The sequence below is a fragment of the Zosterops lateralis genome (assembly GCF_965231275.1).
Source record: "Zosterops lateralis genome assembly, chromosome: 1".
Taxonomy (NCBI): Eukaryota; Metazoa; Chordata; class Aves; order Passeriformes; family Zosteropidae; genus Zosterops; species Zosterops lateralis.
The window spans coordinates 45522970-45540507 of NC_139762.1; the positions used below are offsets into that span (position 1 = coordinate 45522970).

The window sequence follows — 17538 nt, forward strand, 5'->3', positions numbered from 1 at the left end:
CAGTAATACTGCTAGCAAGGGACAGAGATACAAGTTGTGTGAAGTCATCATGGAATGAATGGGCAGGAGCACTGTCAGACTCTCTGGCAGAATGTGGTGGTTGGATTCCCAGTCTTGAGGCCATCTCTGAAGACTGTGATTTTGCTGCTTGGGGTTTTTTCTGTAAGACAGGGAACAGTCCTGCTATGTTTTGAAATATGGGAGCCTTCCGTGTTCTTATCAAGGCGTTCCCTGTGAGGTTTACCACTTCAAGGGAAACAGGATCCTTATATTGTGGGATTGTGCTTGTAAATTCCTTGTGGACGAAGCCAGCCAGACACGTTCTCCTTCCTGTTCTCTGCAGCCTTTTTTCCAAAAGGCTCTCTATGCCTTGATGCATCATTCAGCTCATGACTGAGGCAGCAGCTCCTCCTGGACTCTGGAACAGGTGAAGTCAGTACACGAATATAACTCTCTGCACCTGATAGTATCTTAAGCAATAACAGAACATGAGAAAACAGATGACAGTAAGCTTAATCTTTTATTAAAGCCTAAGAGATCAAGGCCCATCCCTTCTAAAGACCATGTTGAAATTTAATGTCGTGGTTGGTGTGACGTCCCAGAAGGTGGTGGAGGAGGATGCTGAGGAGCTCACTCCCACCTCAGCAGAGGTGTCTGGTCACACAGGTAACTGGCCTTGTTTTCAGTTTCTGAACTGTGTCTGCCGACTGGAAGTGGGTGCTGGCTGACAAAGGCATCTGTAAAGCACGGAAAGTTCGGGGTTTGTTAGCCACTAGATGGGGCTGAAGATGTGCACAGGATTTACTGAGAAGTGGAGGCACTTCCTGGAAGAATCCGCAGTTACCTTTACAGGCTCATAGAAAGTTAAAGGATGTTGAACATTTTATTTGTTTTACTCTATTGGTTGACTAATGAGCAGAAAGGTGTAAACCTGTACAAAGTCCTTCTATGAAGGAACTGCTGTTTAGAATATGGAATATTTTAATTATATAATATGTAAATACAAATTCTTGTTTCTAAAGACTCATGTATGAGTAATTTACTAGCATACTCATTTATGAAAATAGTACCATTTATTTAATTTTACACTATTAAAAAAAATCCCACCCTTGTATTACAGAGGGAATTGTCTTGTACCTTAAAGAAGTTGAAGTGATTTTTTTGCCTACTGATAATCTCTGAAATAGGAGAGAAAAGCTGTGACTTCTAAAGAAAGAAAGGTTATAGCATGAACCTTAGAAATTGTGTGTAAATGGAAAGTAAACTCAAATACAGAAGAAATACTATATTTCAAATTTGAAAAAGGATGAGTTTCCTTTATAAATTCATTACTCTGTAGCTAAAGCAGTACAGGAGTAACAACTGACTGTAAATTTTGACAATGGTATGTAACAATTATACTCATTAAAGATAACAGTTTCAAAGTAAAATGATTTCATTTTACTAGCTGTAGAAAATACTTTAGGGGATTAAAGTGTCTTAATAACAATTTTTAGACCAGTGTTTAAAATAAATTTTTATCATGATTCATTGTATAAAAACAGTTTCAAATAAGTTTTTTTCTTATTCTTCTTCCCTTTTTCTCTGCTAGAATCTGGTTGTTTTTTTCCAGTGTTGAGGTCAAGCATGTGATATAAATGAAAACTGTTTCTGGAAGATTTTTTTCTATCTTGTTCCATCTTGAGCATGAGGGAGCTGGAGAAACCCTTTTGTCCTCACCTCAGACAGTATTAAGTGTATTTAAACCTTAAGACATGTTTCTGAACAAGTTCATTAAACTCTTCAATGGGTATATTTTCACATGGTTCATATTTCATTAAATGCACATGTAGTTTGTTTTACAAGTGAGTTAATTGTGCTTTAGAAACAATTCGATCATCTTGACACAGAAATAAAATATACCATGTAGAGGGACAAATCTGCATTTTGATGCCTGAGTGCATTGCTTTGACTCCATCTTGGCAAACAAATTTGAAGCTTTATCTTTTTAAACAGAAGTTTAAAATTTTGGCATTTGAGATGCTTTAATATTCCCAAATGTTGAAAGAGTATAATTTTTTAATTTGATGTTCATTTGCATGTCTGTCTGCCATGTATGGCCATTTTAGTACTCATGAGAGGGTTCTTGTTTTTCTTCCTTATTGAAAGCACTGTTTTAAGGACTTCCCTTCCTTCTTGGGTAGTTCTTACAAAATTAAATGTGGAACACGCCAACAACAAACCCAGGCAGTAAGAAAAGTGTTGCCTGAGAGGATCTTTGCTTGACTAGACAGACTTTTGTGAATTTTAGAGACTTTAGAAGAATGAGTTTTTGCATTCTCTTGAATTCTTGCTGAGGTTGTACTTATCTTTAATTTTAGTCTGTCTGTGCTAGGTTGCCACTTAGTACCATGGCAAACAAAATACAGTTGTCAAGCAGGGATCACCAGCTACAACATTACTTATGGTATTTGGTAGATTACTGTTTCTTTGTTGCCTTGCAACCAAGTGTACTTCTTTCTATGAGATGTTCTGTGCTGAGGTTGTGGTCTCCTAAGTTCTGGAGGTAGGACAGAGGTGTTCTTTCAAATGGTGATATGCTTGTTTTGTACCTTTATTACTTAGTTGAAATTAAGCTTTACTTTGTGCAAGCTCTTGAGCACCTTAACATCTCTCACCTTAATTGTTCTTTCAGTGGTGGTTTTCCAGAACTTGCATTGTTCCTGGTCAATGAAAACTTTCAGGACCTGGATGCAATACCATTTGAGGGTTAGGTGTTTTTCAAGTTCTTTGCAGTGGCAGCAGCACAGACCTGTCAGCCTGGTTGGTGTTCCCTGTGCAAGCTGGTGATCCATTCATGAAGTGTCACGTGCTGTTTTGGACAAGCTCATTCTTGGCCTCCTCCTTCACGAGCGGTTTACCACATTCATCTCCTCATCAACCTCCCACCACTCTGCAGCTGTCAGCTGCCTTGCCAGCTCCAAAACTGTTCATTTAATTTTGGAACAGACATCATGGCTTCAAAATGGCACTACCAGAACCTGTTCTTGCTCTGATAGGACTCCTGCAGACATAAGCCGAATTTCGTTATTAATTTTTATGCCTTCTGTCATATGAAATACCTGACAGAAGAAAGGCCTTGGAGTTACTCCTTTCTTTTACTGATACAAAGGATCAGCAGCATTACTGATCTCTGGGGCATGTAGTGCAAATAGCTGTTTTTCAGAATTCTGCTTTAGTTTCATTTTCCTAATGGAAGGTGATTTTCTCTCTTAATAGGTATGTCCCATGGAACTACCACGAACCCCAGATGGGCACATATGACTTTTTTGGTGGCAAAGATCTAGAGTATTTCCTGCAGCTTGCCAATGACACTGGATTGCTTGTTATCCTGAGAGCTGGACCTTACATCTGTGCAGAATGGGACATGGTATACAACCGTTTGTAACAGCTCACTTTTAGGGTAAATCTAGTGTAGCCCTGGTTTGTGTCTGAGATGTTTGGTTTTCTGAAATTCCCAGGGAATTTTCTGTAAACAAGAGACATGTTCTTGTAACAGCAAATTTGATTACATTTTTTCCCTAAGAGGGACTTCTTCTTGATGTCCCTCTGGTCTTGACCAATGTAATTGAAGAGGTTTGTCTTCTTGTCACCAATCAAATTAGTCTGTGTAGAATAGTATAAAAAGAGAAACACATCCCGAAAATAAAAGAATCATTTTCGGCCTTCTAAAGTCAGAGTCTTTGTGTCGTTGTGGTGTACAACAGCGTCAATCTAGTGCAAGTATTTCATAAAGCAGACAGACTTAACTTGGTGTATCCTTAGACAAGAGTCTTGTTTTAGTGTATTAAAATCCATGCATCCTAAGTGACTTCTTACAGTACAAACTTACTCTGTATTTGTTTATTTCATTAAGAATTACTACTTTTTTTGTAGAAAATCAGTTTTCGTGTATTAGTATATGTCTTGATAAAAGGCTAAATTCTTCTTAGGTTTCCTAAAAATGTCTGAAACGTTTCCCTTTCTTTCCCCAGGGAGGTCTTCCTGCTTGGCTGCTGGAAAAGAAGTCTATTGTTCTTCGGTCTTCTGATTCAGGTAGAGTTTTTCTTGTGAGTAGAATCTTCAATACTTTTAGTTAGAAGTGTGCATTCAAAAAACATGTAGAACAATCAAAGTAGGGGAGAAAGTTTCTGAAGTATTGTCTAGTTGGTGCCAAGAGAGGAATCATTGTCACCATTGAGGAGACAGGTAGCTTCAGCTTTGAGGATTTTGGGTTTGCCACAGCCACTCATAACAGGGATCCTTCTTGGCTGGTCAGTGTGCCATCCAGGATGGGTTACAGCATTCTCATGTGCTCCTGTTAATGGACCAGACATGGAAGAATAAGATGAGATAGGAGATTAATGTGTTTATTGAAGTGCATGTAGGGAATGAATATATAGATATCATATCCAACTTCAGTTCTGCTGATTGTGGTTAAATCAGCTATTTAAAAAATAGTACATAGATCAACAGATGAATTTGTCTTCCTGTTGATATGTATTAGGACAACCTGTGAGACATAATGAAGTCCCTTTGATAATTTTCCAAGTTCATCAGTATTTAAATGTTTTATTTTTTTAGTAAACTGTACTGGAAGCATCTATGAACAAGTAGAAGAGCACATTTGTTCAAGTATAAGAGCAATCTGTTCATTAAATGCTGTTCATAATTTACATAATTAGAATACTACATAAAGATGACCCATATGTAATTTAAAACAAAAGTAGAAAAAGGCAGAAAAGTTGTGAAGCATTTATACTTTGTGTATCACAGATTACCTGGAAGCGGTAGAGAAATGGATGGGTGTCCTTTTGCCAAAGATGAAGCCTTACCTCTATCAAAATGGAGGTCCAATCATCATGGTGCAGGTAACCTTCTGAAAATCAGATGAGCCCATGAATGCTTATACCGCTCTCGCAGACACTCCTAACATGGGTCTTGGTGTCACAGGTATTTCTTAAGTTTCAGGTAGCTGAAAGATTCTAATGAGATACCTTATCCTAAAGAACTGAATCCACTGTTTCTAGAACTCAGAGAGCACTCATCTGCTCTGTCAAAGTTGTTTCCCACAGCTGTATAAAGCAATAGAGGGAACTCGTGTGGCTTTTTAGGTCTGAGGTTTGTGGCAATTCTCACATAAAGCCAAAATACATTATGGTTGCCTAAAACAATCTGACAAGAAAAAGGGGAATAAGAATACCCTTAAAATCAAAAGCAGTATGAAATAAGCCTAATTTAGCACCTAATCGAAGCTGTAAATGTTTCAGGACACAGTTTTGTATGTTTGTGGTGGATAGTGTCTGTTGTAAACTCCTAGATGTGTGGGAGTAATTGTTCTATAAGTACTTGATCATAGCAAAGCTTTATTTCAATTTCTTTAAACTCTGACTGGTACAGGGTGGGGTAAGGGACCCTTCTTGTAATATGCCCAAGATAATTTTGTTGAACAGTGTGTTTTGTCTGTTGAGCAGAAGCACTGGGCAAAATTATTCTTTGGCAGAAATAAGATGCTTATAACAGGATTTTCAGAAATAACCTTCAGGATTGGAACCTATTGGATCTAGTGCTGAAAAGTTCATCTCCTTGGAAAAGGGGCAAGATGTGTACCTCTCAGTAGTAGCAGAGCTATTCTTCCTTATGTCCTTTTGAAGCCATTGCAGGGCTTTGTGGTTCATGTGAGCCCTTTGTAGATGTCTCTGTTCTCAATGTCCAGTTTTGTTGCAGTTTTGATCATTTCACAGCCTGTTCTATGGTTTTATTGGTCTGCTCTGGAGGTGGGTCATAGATCTCAAATTTTAATAGAGACTGTATTATGATCACTGTAGCTAAGTAGATACTTTGGGGGGATAGGGGGCGGAATTTTGCAGGAAAATGCCTTAGCTCTGCACAGTGATGGCTCCACTGTAAAATACAGGCGAGAGGAATGAGTCTTGTCTCCTACTCCTCAGATCTGGAGTTAAAATGAGATTTTCAACATTACTATCAAAGGAAGAAGAGGGTTGGACTTGTGCTTTCTGTTTTGTTATCAGATGCAGACTGAATTGACTATGGCTTTACTGTCTTGCTTTTACTCTGCAGGTAGAGAATGAGTATGGAAGCTACTTTGCCTGTGACTACAACTACCTGCGTTTCCTTCTGAAGCTCTTTCGCCTGCATCTTGGGGATGAAGTGGTTCTCTTCACAACTGATGGTGCAAGCCAGTTTCACTTGAAATGTGGGGCTCTTCAGGGTCTTTATGCAACGGTGGACTTTGCTCCAGGTTGGAGACTGCTGTTTGATTCCAGAAATTCTGAGTTCTGTGTGTTTGTAACAGGACAAATTGACTTGACTGCTTGCCAAACTTGCCTGCTTTGTTTAAATGAGGTAACAGGCATTTATGTGTATTTGATGTACTCTTAAACTTACAAGAATTACCCATGAGCACCTAGTTAGAAAGTCATAATCACTTTGTTGCATCTTGAAATCATGAATAACTAATTTACGCTGCTCATAGCGCGTATCTCCTAAAAATTAGCAATAATAATTGACATTGATTCCTTGTATTTTTTTAATATTCTTTTTTGGTGTTGGGCTTTTTTTATGTCCTCTTCTGTCCTGGAATTTAGACATCCAAATACATTTCTTTTTAAGCCAGAGATTATTAGAAAAAAAAAATTGCTGTTGAAGATCGTGCTACAATTTGCTGTGATACAATTTGACGTGATATAGACCTGAAGCAAACTGATGGCTAAGCATCAATAGTGTGATCAGAAAATATCCTCCTGATCGGAGAGTTAAGGATTTAAATGTTCGTATACTGCATGGACTTGAAAAAATAGGCCTAAGGCACAAGAAACAATCTCCAAGACAGATACTTTCTTTTTTTTTTTAATTGTGCAGCCTCTTCTGTATGTTATTCTCTCTACAGCCAAACATATGTGCTTAGCAGGGATCTGTTTTCTTGCAAGTTGAATGAAATTGTGAATGTCTTCATATGCATCCTTTATGCAGTGGTGAGCCACTCACCAGAGTGGTTATTTCCATCTCCTGTGGCTTGAGCCAGCAGGAGTGATCAAAAGCTAAACACGTCTTTAGAAATTGCCTAGTTTCTGTTCTTCCCTGTAGCCTTGGTAACGTAACCCCAGACTTAGACTTTCCAGTGATCAATAGCAATTCTGACACATCTCAGACTTCTTTGTGCCAGGATGTCATTTCTGAGAAAAGCTGGGTTTTCAAAAGATGTATCTCAAAAGCAAAGACATGTATACAAGCATGCATATGTGCATGTATATACTTACATTTTGCAAGTTAAACATCAGAATCAAAAGTATTGATTCCTGTGTTTGCTGGAGTAGCTTTCTTGTCATGATTTTTGCTAGGCTAGAAGGGAGATAAGACACCAATTTCAGTAAAATAATGGACCCAGAAAGTCATGGATATAGCAACTCAATTTTGTTTCTTTCTGTTTATAGGTGGGAATGTCACAGCAGCATTCTTAGCTCAAAGGAGCAGTGAACCTAAGGGCCCTTTGGTATGTGTTTTCACTTAAACTTTTTGTATGATTTCTAATCTTAAAGTTGTTCATCAGAGAAGGGGTTGACAGCAGTGCATTGAACAATTTTAGGGACCTGCTGATGAAGACATAATTTCCAAGTCAGAAAAGGTGAATAGAGGAGCTTTTCTGTGTGTTTGTCAAATTAACTGCTGCTCTGCAAATGCTATTTTAGTCTCAAAAAGTATTGATTATGTTTCAGTAGTCTTCCTTGCTAAGACAAATGTTTACAAAGCAGCGGAAACACTAAGGATGGTTAGATGAGTTAGTGAGATATGCATGTAGGTGGAAGTTAAAAGCAAAATAAAAGGGCAGATTAGAAGTTGCTTCCTGTTTTTAGCTACCCTAGAGGTTCTACACAAGCTATAGTGGGATATGAGAACACTGGAAGCCATTTTGGCAAAGGAAGAAGGTCCATTGAGGGTATGAGATTATCTCTATGCTAAGGAGTTGTTTAGAAAGCAATTTGAAGTATTTTTAATTACATCCAGTTTGTGTATGCTGTTCTGCAGAGAGTATGTTGGTTCCATCATTTATTTGAATGCTAAGCATCTGAAACACATCCTTGTTGACAGATTCCCAGGAAATCCATACTCTTTAATGTTTAGGCAATTGTTTTCAAAGTGTCCCTATGAAGTTGTAGAAACAATCCTTTAATTCTTTTCACCTGTAGTCTGCTGAAAAGGACTGATTTAGTATATACTTTGCTGTATTTATAGTAGTTTAAAAATGGCTCAAATTAGTCAAGGTGCCTTTTTTTCCTTCCCTTTTACAGTTAGGAACCTTAATTCACATTGCATTCTGTTCTTGTTCCTTCTTCATGTTTTCCCTTCCTCTTTTGCCCTTCCTCCTTTCAGGTTAATTCTGAGTTTTATACTGGATGGTTGGATCACTGGGGGCACCGTCATTCTGTTGTGCCTGCAGAAACTATAGCTAAAACACTTAATGAAATCCTGGCACGTGGTGCTAACGTTAACCTGTAAGTGTGTGTTCAGTAGAGCTTATTTTTGGGGGGATTTCTTTTCCCAGTTCAGCAAAACCTGATTTTTTTTCTTTTTAGGTACATGTTTATAGGTGGGACTAACTTTGCCTATTGGAATGGTAAGAAATTATTTAAATTATGCTAGTGGTAAAGGGGGGCTGTTTATGAATTAGGTAATAAGGCATTTTGTGAAAGAATAAGTTGTGCCTACTTGCACATAGCAAAAGACATGACTGCACTAGCTGTTCTTTGTTTATTGTCAACATGTCTTAATAAACCCACTTGGTATTTATCTTTGTAAGGCTACTTCTGCTTCACTCAGTGCTGTGGAACAGCTGAAACACAGATAAATGTATTTCTCTTTAGATTATTTCACAGACTGGTGTAAGCTCACAAGGACATTGTCCTCCATCAGGAGCAGTTTTTTATGCCAAATCCCAAACATCAAGGCCTACACCGAATCTAAAAATGTAGCAGAGTCTGGCTGTAATTGGAAAGAATTCTGAAAGGTGATACCTTTGGAAAAAAAAAAAAATCTCTTCCACTGTTTGTATTGCTTTTTCTTTTTTCCTCCTCTCCTAGGTGCTAATATGCCTTATATGCCTCAGCCCACTAGTTATGACTATGATGCTCCCTTGAGTGAGGCAGGAGATCTGACAGAAAAGTATTTTGCCTTGAGAAAAGTCATTGGTATGGTGAGTGTCTCCAGGACATTTCCAGAATGGTTCTTTGAAACATCCCTGGTGTACTCCAAACTCTCTTGTTCTTGAGTTGGTGTAAATTACTCCTTAATTTACTATTTTCTGCAGTTGAGGGAAGTGAAATGGAACGAGACAATTAGGCCAACGTAACTGCTTCTTGTTACAAAAAGCAAAAGATTTTGCACCTCTCCAGCTATTCTTTCTGTTCCAATGGCTTCCTCCTTCCTTTTAGAGGAAATGATACTGGTGTGGGTTTGACACTGACATGGTTCAGCTCTCTTTTTTTTGCTATGGCTGTTGTCTCTGGAGGTCAGTAAGGTGAATCAGCTCATCCAGTTGGATGAGAGCCAGAGCTGCCACAGGGGTTGCAGAGGGAAGTGAGAAGGGTATAGATGGGAGGAGGAGTGTACAGAGCCTTCTCCTTGCAGCATCAGTCACCTCTTCAGTCAGCTTAGGCTCATGACCTGCTGTCAGCCCGATGTGTGCTGCAGCTCAGTGCTTTGGCCGTCAGTCCCAGACTTCACGTTGAGGTTTTGGGCCTCTCTGAGAAAGACTTGGCTTACTCAAAAGAACACATCTTGGTTTTGTGTTTTCACAAACTGCAGCTGGTGGGTGGGACCAGCTTTGCCTTGCTGTAAAAGTGCACAGTGTCTCCACAAACTAGAGATTGAAGTAAAACATGGAACCTGTGTCTGGGTTTTGAATAGCCTTGCATTGGAGGCTGTTCAGATGAGGCTTAAAAACAGGTTCCATGTGAATCCCAAGGCACAGGCTTGTAGTTGCTATCCTGTTGCATACCAGCAACATTTCTATTCACTAGAAGACATTTTTATTCTGAGAGTAGATCTCCTAAAAGTGTATTACACTTTCTCTAGAGTTGAGAATGCCTTTATCTCTGTAACACTTTGGAAGGCCTGCTGTGTTTTTTTTTTCTTCAATTTCACCATTATCCCTAAGCCTGGGATAAATGGATGGGATAATTTTGATGGCCTTTCCAAGAGGAGTTTCCTGTCTTGATATGGCTTTTCTCACCAGAGAAATCCACAGACTTCCTGATTTTGAGTTGTTTTCTTCAAGGTGCACGACCCCTCTCTGAGATGTAAGTAGTTATTCTAGTGCAGTGAGAGAGCCTTGATAAGATGTGAAATGTTCACTATAACCTCAGGTGTATTGGGTAATTTTTTTGATGTGGTTGCTTTGCTTCTTACTTTACATGTCCATAGATTTTCAGTGAAGTTTTCTTATCACTGCTGTGGATTCTAAACCTGTAACAATTGACCTACTCAGCTGTAGTTTGAGGTGAAGCTAATGAAAGAAAATAAAGCTGCCTGTAACAAATTACTGTGTTCAACATGTTAGCTGTGCTATGAGGATAACATTACAGTCTTTCTTTACAGTTTCCATTAGTTAAAAAATGTAATAAAGAATTTCAGTCTACAGGTTTTTTTCAACTACTGACAGCATTCTCTTAATTTTTACTATTTGGACTGGAATTTCCTGCTTTTGAGTTCTCCTCTTGGGTGAATACATCTTGTGTTATCTTTAAATCTGGGTGTCTTGATTGTTTTCCAATACAAAGGAGAAGAAATTAACTTCTTACTGGAAATGTACGTCATGGCTTTCATCCATCCATAACTGACACCTGACAGGATAGCATTGAGAATTATACTGCTGGGGTCTGTTAAAAACAAAGCACAACCCCCCCAGCTAAATCAAAAACCCTTTCAACCCCTAATGAAATTTATTTTAAAAACCCCAAAAAACCTGACAAGGTAAGCACTCCAAAGTTACCAAATTTGCAGATGGAGACACTCTTCGCAAGGGTGTTCTTTTGTAAATGTTTATTAAAATGTAGGCTTGGATTGCTTGTTCTTATGGGTGTCTCATCTGCAGAAGTTTTGTCTCTAATATGCAGACAGGCCATGTCTAGTTAATGAAAGAACAGATGGGAAGAGTGGCTATTAAGTAATGGCAGGGGAGGGAGAAGGGGATGATGGCAAAGAGAAAAGAAGGTTGTAGGTGCAGAAAGGAGAAGGCCAAGGTACTAGGCAGACAGCCACTGTCTGGTCTTCCACTCGCAAAGGTGTCCAGGAAAGGAATGAGTGGAGGCCCTGCATCCCTTCTTTCTGCTGATTTCAAGTGATTCTTCTTAAAAGGATAGGACAAGAAAAAAACAGAAGTAAATGGGTGGTCAGAGCATTTCTTTGTTCTGTTTCCCTGCGACTAATTGGGCAGTTGTCTAGAACAGGAACAAAGGGAAGCAGAGGATGGGACCTCAGGGGTTCATGGAGCTGTGGTCTCCAGGCCTGTTTCTTAAAGACCCCAGCCCAGGCAGTAATGGAGTAGCAGGTAGTGGTGGTGAAATATTGTAACACTGAAAGGAAAGGCACAAGAGGCTAATAATTCCTATAAGGAAGTGTTGCTGACAAAGAGTCAGGTGGAAATACTGTCCTACAGATTTGGAAAGGTTCACTCAAGTTCCCATAAACTGGGGAGAGGACTGCAAAAAAGCTGTGGAAGAGAGTAACTCAATCTGTAGCCACAGGAGGGCTCCAAGGGCACTGGCAAGTTTTGTAGTTCACTGTTCATTATACTTTTTACCTTTAGCTCGTGTTGAATAGTTACTAAAAATTGCTCACCAAATGAGATCAAGTCAGATCTTTTCTTTAAAAAAAACCCCTCCATCCTAAGACTATATGCAGCTGTAACCTTAGGGAGGTTATTTGCTTTAAGCCAAAGTTATAATTTTGTAAGTTGTGAAGTGTGAAGCAAGAATTCAGTTAAAGTGTGTTAGAATTTAACTTGTGTGTGTGTGGTTTTCCTCCTTCTCTTTCTAGTATAAGCAGTTACCAGAAGGTCTTATCCCTCCAACAACACCCAAATTTGCATACGGAAAGGTTCGCTTGCAGAAGGTAAATTAACATCTGTAATACACTGTGTATCTTTTCATAATGCTCTCTGTTTGTTTTTAATAAAATTGGTTATGTGGGTGTCACAACAGGCTTAGGGTATCCTACAAAATAAAGAGAAAAACCTTGAAAGCAAACTTTGAAGAAGAAGGGACCAGAACTTGGGAGTTAAGAATCATGCTCATATTAGAAAATGATCAAATGCATTTTACCTGGCTGTATAAAAATAGTGTTTACAATATGCAACATGTGCCTGAAGCTTTGCTAAACTGAAATTAATATATTATTAACACAACAGATTCATAGTTGTTACAGATAACTCATGTATCAGTGATGTAGCTGGAGGAATGTTACTGTAAGACTTATAACTAAGAGTGGTTTTACAGCTAGTGAGGCCTCTAAAGTGGAAGGAAAACTAGGATATATATATTTTAAATAGTTCTAGGCATTTAAATTTTGAATGTGGAACATTTTTGATAAATTTGAAAGTCTTATGGATAAAGTTTCTGAAAAGATCTGTAGCTGATGAGAGAAATTAAATCAGTTTCCTGCTGAGGGAAAAGCACACAGAATTAAGCACTCAGAATGCAGCCTTGCTATGTCCTGTCTGACAATAGTGGTATAGCTGGTCAGCTCACAGGTATCTGGGGTTTGACCACAGCACCATCATTTTAGGACCAAGGACAATTTTTTGTGAAATGTTTGAGAACTAGGTTCCTGCAGTGGGTGAAGTGGATGGTTTAATGGGCAACAGAAGAGACAGCAGGTATGAATTTGGCTATATTCTTACTGCTGGGCACAGACAAATTTTGAGATAAAGGATTACTGCAGTTGATGTGCTGGATACTGTAACTCTCAATGCTTTGATTTTATACTTTGTAATTTCAATTCGGTAGTTATTTTTCCAGTTAGTGATGTATCTCATCTCTGCAGCTGAAGCATTGCAAAATTTAGTAGCGATAAGGCTTTGCAAGCATTTTCAAGTCATTCCACTCAAGTGGTGGGCAGAAGTGCTTTTTGCATAAAAGTAGTTCGCCTGTGAAGTTGAAAGAGATCTGTATCACTTTGAGCGTCTTCTTGCCGTATGAGGTTTCACTGAACTGGCAGTAGTGACTAATTATAGGCTCTTACCACTACACCCACCACCGTGGCTGGTGTCTTTGGTTGCCAGCACTTGGCAGCCCAGTTATCAGATTTTGACTTTCCCATCTTGTCATGGGTCATGGCTCTCAGATAATGCTGTCCAATTTCACTAGAATGAATAACTTTCTCTTTCATGCCTGCAAGAAATGAATGCTGCTGGACTCTCACAAAAGAGTCAGATGGCCAGTCTTGCTCAAATATTGCATCTTTGACCTGACTTGCACCTTCGACACTTTCTGATTTTTTGAGAGGAAGTGTTTCACTCTCCAGGCATCAGTTCTAAGCATGCAGATGGCATGTCTAAACTGCCAGATGTAAGGTTCCTGTCATACTGTACATACACTGCCATCTGCACTGCAAGCCTCTGGAACTGTTTCCTGTGAAGAAGGCAGCCTTTTGCTCTGTGACCCAGTGCTTTACTTCAGCAGCAGTTTGCTCTGCTGGGTTACCCTGCGACACAAGACCAGTCTCCAGTCACAGAGGGTTTGTACTGTGCCAGCCCAAAGCCACCTTCCCAACTCCATTCTAGCCCCAGCTGGAACCAGTTCCAATGCACCTTGTTGTGTGGAGAAGCCTTAATGTATTTTGGTGAATATCAGAGAGGGAATATTCTAAATAATAGCACTTAGCTTTGGTAATGGTAAACTTCCTAGCAACGTCATTTGCAGTGACAGTCAGTGCTAACACAAGTACAGTGTGGATCTTCACTCTGCAGCTGAGGTCCAGCAGTCAGTCTGCCATGGAGAGCATTGAATCTACTCCAGTGAACCAACTCCCTTGACACTTTTGCAAGAAGGATGAGAGAAAGGAGATTCTGGAGTATTTTCAGGGGTCATATGGTGAACTTTACAGAGGTAGATGTAACCAGAGGCTGTTCTCTGTCTTTTTTTTCACCAAGATAATCTGTGACAATCCAGTCCTCAAGTACCAACTCCCCTGATAAGGCAATTATTCACTTTGAGCTATTGATTTATTTTAAAGAATCCTCCTGGGTGGGAAAAATACAGTTTATTAAAAGATGCTGGAAACACTGACATTGCTTTGTAAGGGCAAAGGCAGGAAAGCAGATGATAAGGAAAAAATCTTGTTGCATAGATGCAAAAGAGAAGTGTTAGAGATGGGGAATGAGGGCAACCAAAGGCAGAACCACAGTAAATGGGCTCCAGAAGTGTGAACAAGATGATAGATTTTAAGGATTTAAGCCACAAAACTTGGGAAGCATTCTTTCCAGAGGGAAATAAATTAATCTTAGTTCCTGCAATGCATCCATGTGGCTATGCAGGCTTGTGAGCAGATGGTAGTTTCTGTTTACCACCTGGGGGGCCCTGAGAAGTGCCTGGTCACAAGGAAGTGCTTGCCCTAGCACAGTAGCCTGCAGACTTAGAAGTTCTGGAGATGGAGATCTCCGTTCTTAGGATGTGGAGAGCTCAAGCAATAGCAAGTAGCAGGCAGTGCTGGTGTGTGTTGGGACTAGAAAGGGGTTAAACCAACAGAATGCTGCCTGTACTTGATATTCCTTGTTGGAGCTATTTAGTTTCTTTTTTTCTTTCATGCGTGACCTTACACTTGGGTTTTGAAGACTTTGCCTTGGAGGATTAAAAAAGTATTCATTTTTTTAGCTGTCATCTGTTGTTTTACAGGTTGTTTTTAAAAATTCCTGACAATATTTGTAATTTGGAAGTTTACTGTTGAATTTCTCTTGTGGCACTCATTGTTCACTAAGTAACAGTCAACAGGAATTTGCAGCAAGACCAGATCTTGTCTTGAAGGTTTTTTTGTATGTACTACTGAAGACTGAAAAGCTGAACAAAAATAAACTGAAGTTTCAAAGAAAAAAACTTCTGCCAATCCCTAAGCAAATCATATGTGGTTGACCCATATTCAGAATAGAAGCCCCTTTGGTAGCAGGGACATTAAAAAAAAAAGTCAAACATGCACATGTACAAGCTGCTCATACTCAGGTCAGCAAGGCACAAAGCAGCATCCATTGCCACTTAGTAGCTCGTTGAAGTGAAAAACCATGTCTTAATGCTGCTTGTATTCATTTCTGGTTTTTTTGTCCACTTAGGGCTAAGACTATTAATGCCCATTGGATTGTTAAATTCTATAAATTACCTTTGTCAGTGTTTGTGCATCTCTTGCTTCACAGCTCCTGTTGAAGACCTGGTAGCTAAATCTCTCCTGTGGCCTGGCAAGTTCTGCATATTGCTGTAACATTACTGGCTCCCTTGGAGGAGCACAAGATAAGGAGTGGACCATGTATGCAGTCTGGAATATTTGGGAAATTTTACTGTATGAAAGATGATTGCTATTTTAGGTGCAGCTTTTAAACTGAAAACATAAGAGCAAACTACTTTCATCAAAATTTTGCCAGCCATGCTTGACCGGCAGTCTTCTTGCCCAAGTTAGCGTGCTTAGCTGCAGGCCAGTGAGGATGACCCAACCTCCAGACAGTGTTGCTATTACCTTTTATATACATATGGCATCCTTTTACTTGCTTGTTCCTAGCTAGAGTTAAGACAAGCTCGTTTCAGAAGTCTGTTTAGATCTGTGTCTACATGGTTGTGGTTTAATCCTTTTAGGCGGCTGAGCACTATGCAGCCACTTACTCTCTCCCCCAGTAGGGTAGAAAGGTGGAGGTGTGAAAACTTGTGGGTTGAGGTAAAGACAGTTCGGTAGGTAAAGCAAAAACTGCAAGCATAAGTAAAGCACAATAAGGAGCTCATTTGCTACTACTTTTGCACTCAGCCTTCCCCAGGAAAGCAAGGCTCCATCATAGAATCATTAATGTTGGAGAAAACCTCTAAAGTTACTGAGTCCAAGCTTTAACCCAGCCACTTCTGTGTTCTTTACTAAACCATGTTCCAAAGTGCCACATCACACACCTGTTGAACAATTCATGTGTGTTGGTTACTTGGGAAGATAAACACTGTCACGCCAAACATCTCCCTCCTTTTTCCTCCAGCTTTTATTGCTGAGCATGACACCAAAGGTACAGGATATCCCTTTGGTCAGTGAGGGTTAGCTGTCCTGGCTGTGTTCCCTCCCAGCTCCTTGTGCATCTCCAGCCTACTCTCTGGTGAGAGAAGCAGAAAAGTTCCTGACTGCGTAAACCCTGCTCAGCAATGACCAAAATATCCCTGTGTTATCAACAGTCTTAGCAAGAATCCAAAACACAGGCCCATGCTAACTACTGTGAAGAAAATTAACTGTATCCCATCCAAAACTGCAGACTTAATTATGTGTACATAGACAATTCATGCTGGCTTCTATTGCATCACTGTAAAATACTGTATGTACATTTTAATATTTCAGTACAACTTTCATGTAACTTCTGCAAAAATTCAATATTTCTGTTATTGAAGTACCTTCAGAAGTTTGTACTGCTGTGAGTACTCTTACAATATAGTTTCACATTATTTTAAACACATTTTTGTTTTTTAATTAAGCATTTGAATGTAAATCTGATATATGAGAGGTATTTGAATGTCGAATGTGTAGTTACCACTGAACAGTGATGATAATTCTGGGGAAACAGACTGACATCTTTCATGAAGAAGTGCATGCAATTGATTTTTTGAGCTTGTAAGACATTAGGCATATCGTGTGCATTTTGACTAACCGAAAAGTGATAATGGTGTTTGAGAGAGAATCCTAGATGAGTAGAATATTCCATAATGGCAATAAAAGGCAATTTAATTGTACACATCTTAGTCCTTATTCAGCAAGGTGTTTATGTGTGTGACTAGCCTAAACTTTGCTCCTAATCTCATTAAAACCAGTCCAGCTACTTATATATGACAACTTAATTACTGCCTTAGAGTTTCTAAAATCATTTAAGACTAAATAGGGTAAATTCATCTTGGATGGCTCTTGATGGAATTAAACTGTATCCCTACTTAGCTCAGAATGATTCCAGAGTGACTCAGTGGGAATCAGTGCCATTTTCCCTAGTTTGATTCTAAGTATAACTGAGCAAAATTTAGATAATATATTGTTTTATATTAATCATCCAGAGTAGTTGTGTTTGTTTATACAACTTTGGTGAGAAACTCCTGGGGTAGTTCTAGTTAAATAATAAAGGGTCACTTTTATTTTTATGAATGCATAGCAAAATTAGAACATCTGTTTTAATTAAAACACTGCTCTATGTGTGGCATGTTTCTTTTGGACTTCATCAGTTGTTTCTGCTATATTGTATTTTAAATGCGTCTGCAAGGATGGTGTAAAAATTTGTTAGCTTTCTGGACA

The 17538-nt window shown here is 39.1% G+C and overlaps 1 protein-coding gene across 1 annotated transcript in view; it reads left to right on the plus strand.

Annotated features, from left to right (window-relative positions):
* The window catches only part of GLB1 (galactosidase beta 1), a 41621-nt gene that overhangs the window by 13093 nt on the left and 10990 nt on the right, over positions 1-17538 (plus strand). Inside the window, exons 3-11 of the mRNA XM_083874216.1 lie at positions 3259-3409; positions 4014-4074; positions 4795-4889; positions 6100-6280; positions 7473-7531; positions 8410-8531; positions 8613-8653; positions 9117-9229; positions 12073-12147. Of these exons, the coding sequence (XP_083730342.1) occupies positions 3259-3409; positions 4014-4074; positions 4795-4889; positions 6100-6280; positions 7473-7531; positions 8410-8531; positions 8613-8653; positions 9117-9229; positions 12073-12147 (898 nt within the window). The remainder of the gene's footprint in view (positions 1-3258; positions 3410-4013; positions 4075-4794; positions 4890-6099; positions 6281-7472; positions 7532-8409; positions 8532-8612; positions 8654-9116; positions 9230-12072; positions 12148-17538) is intronic.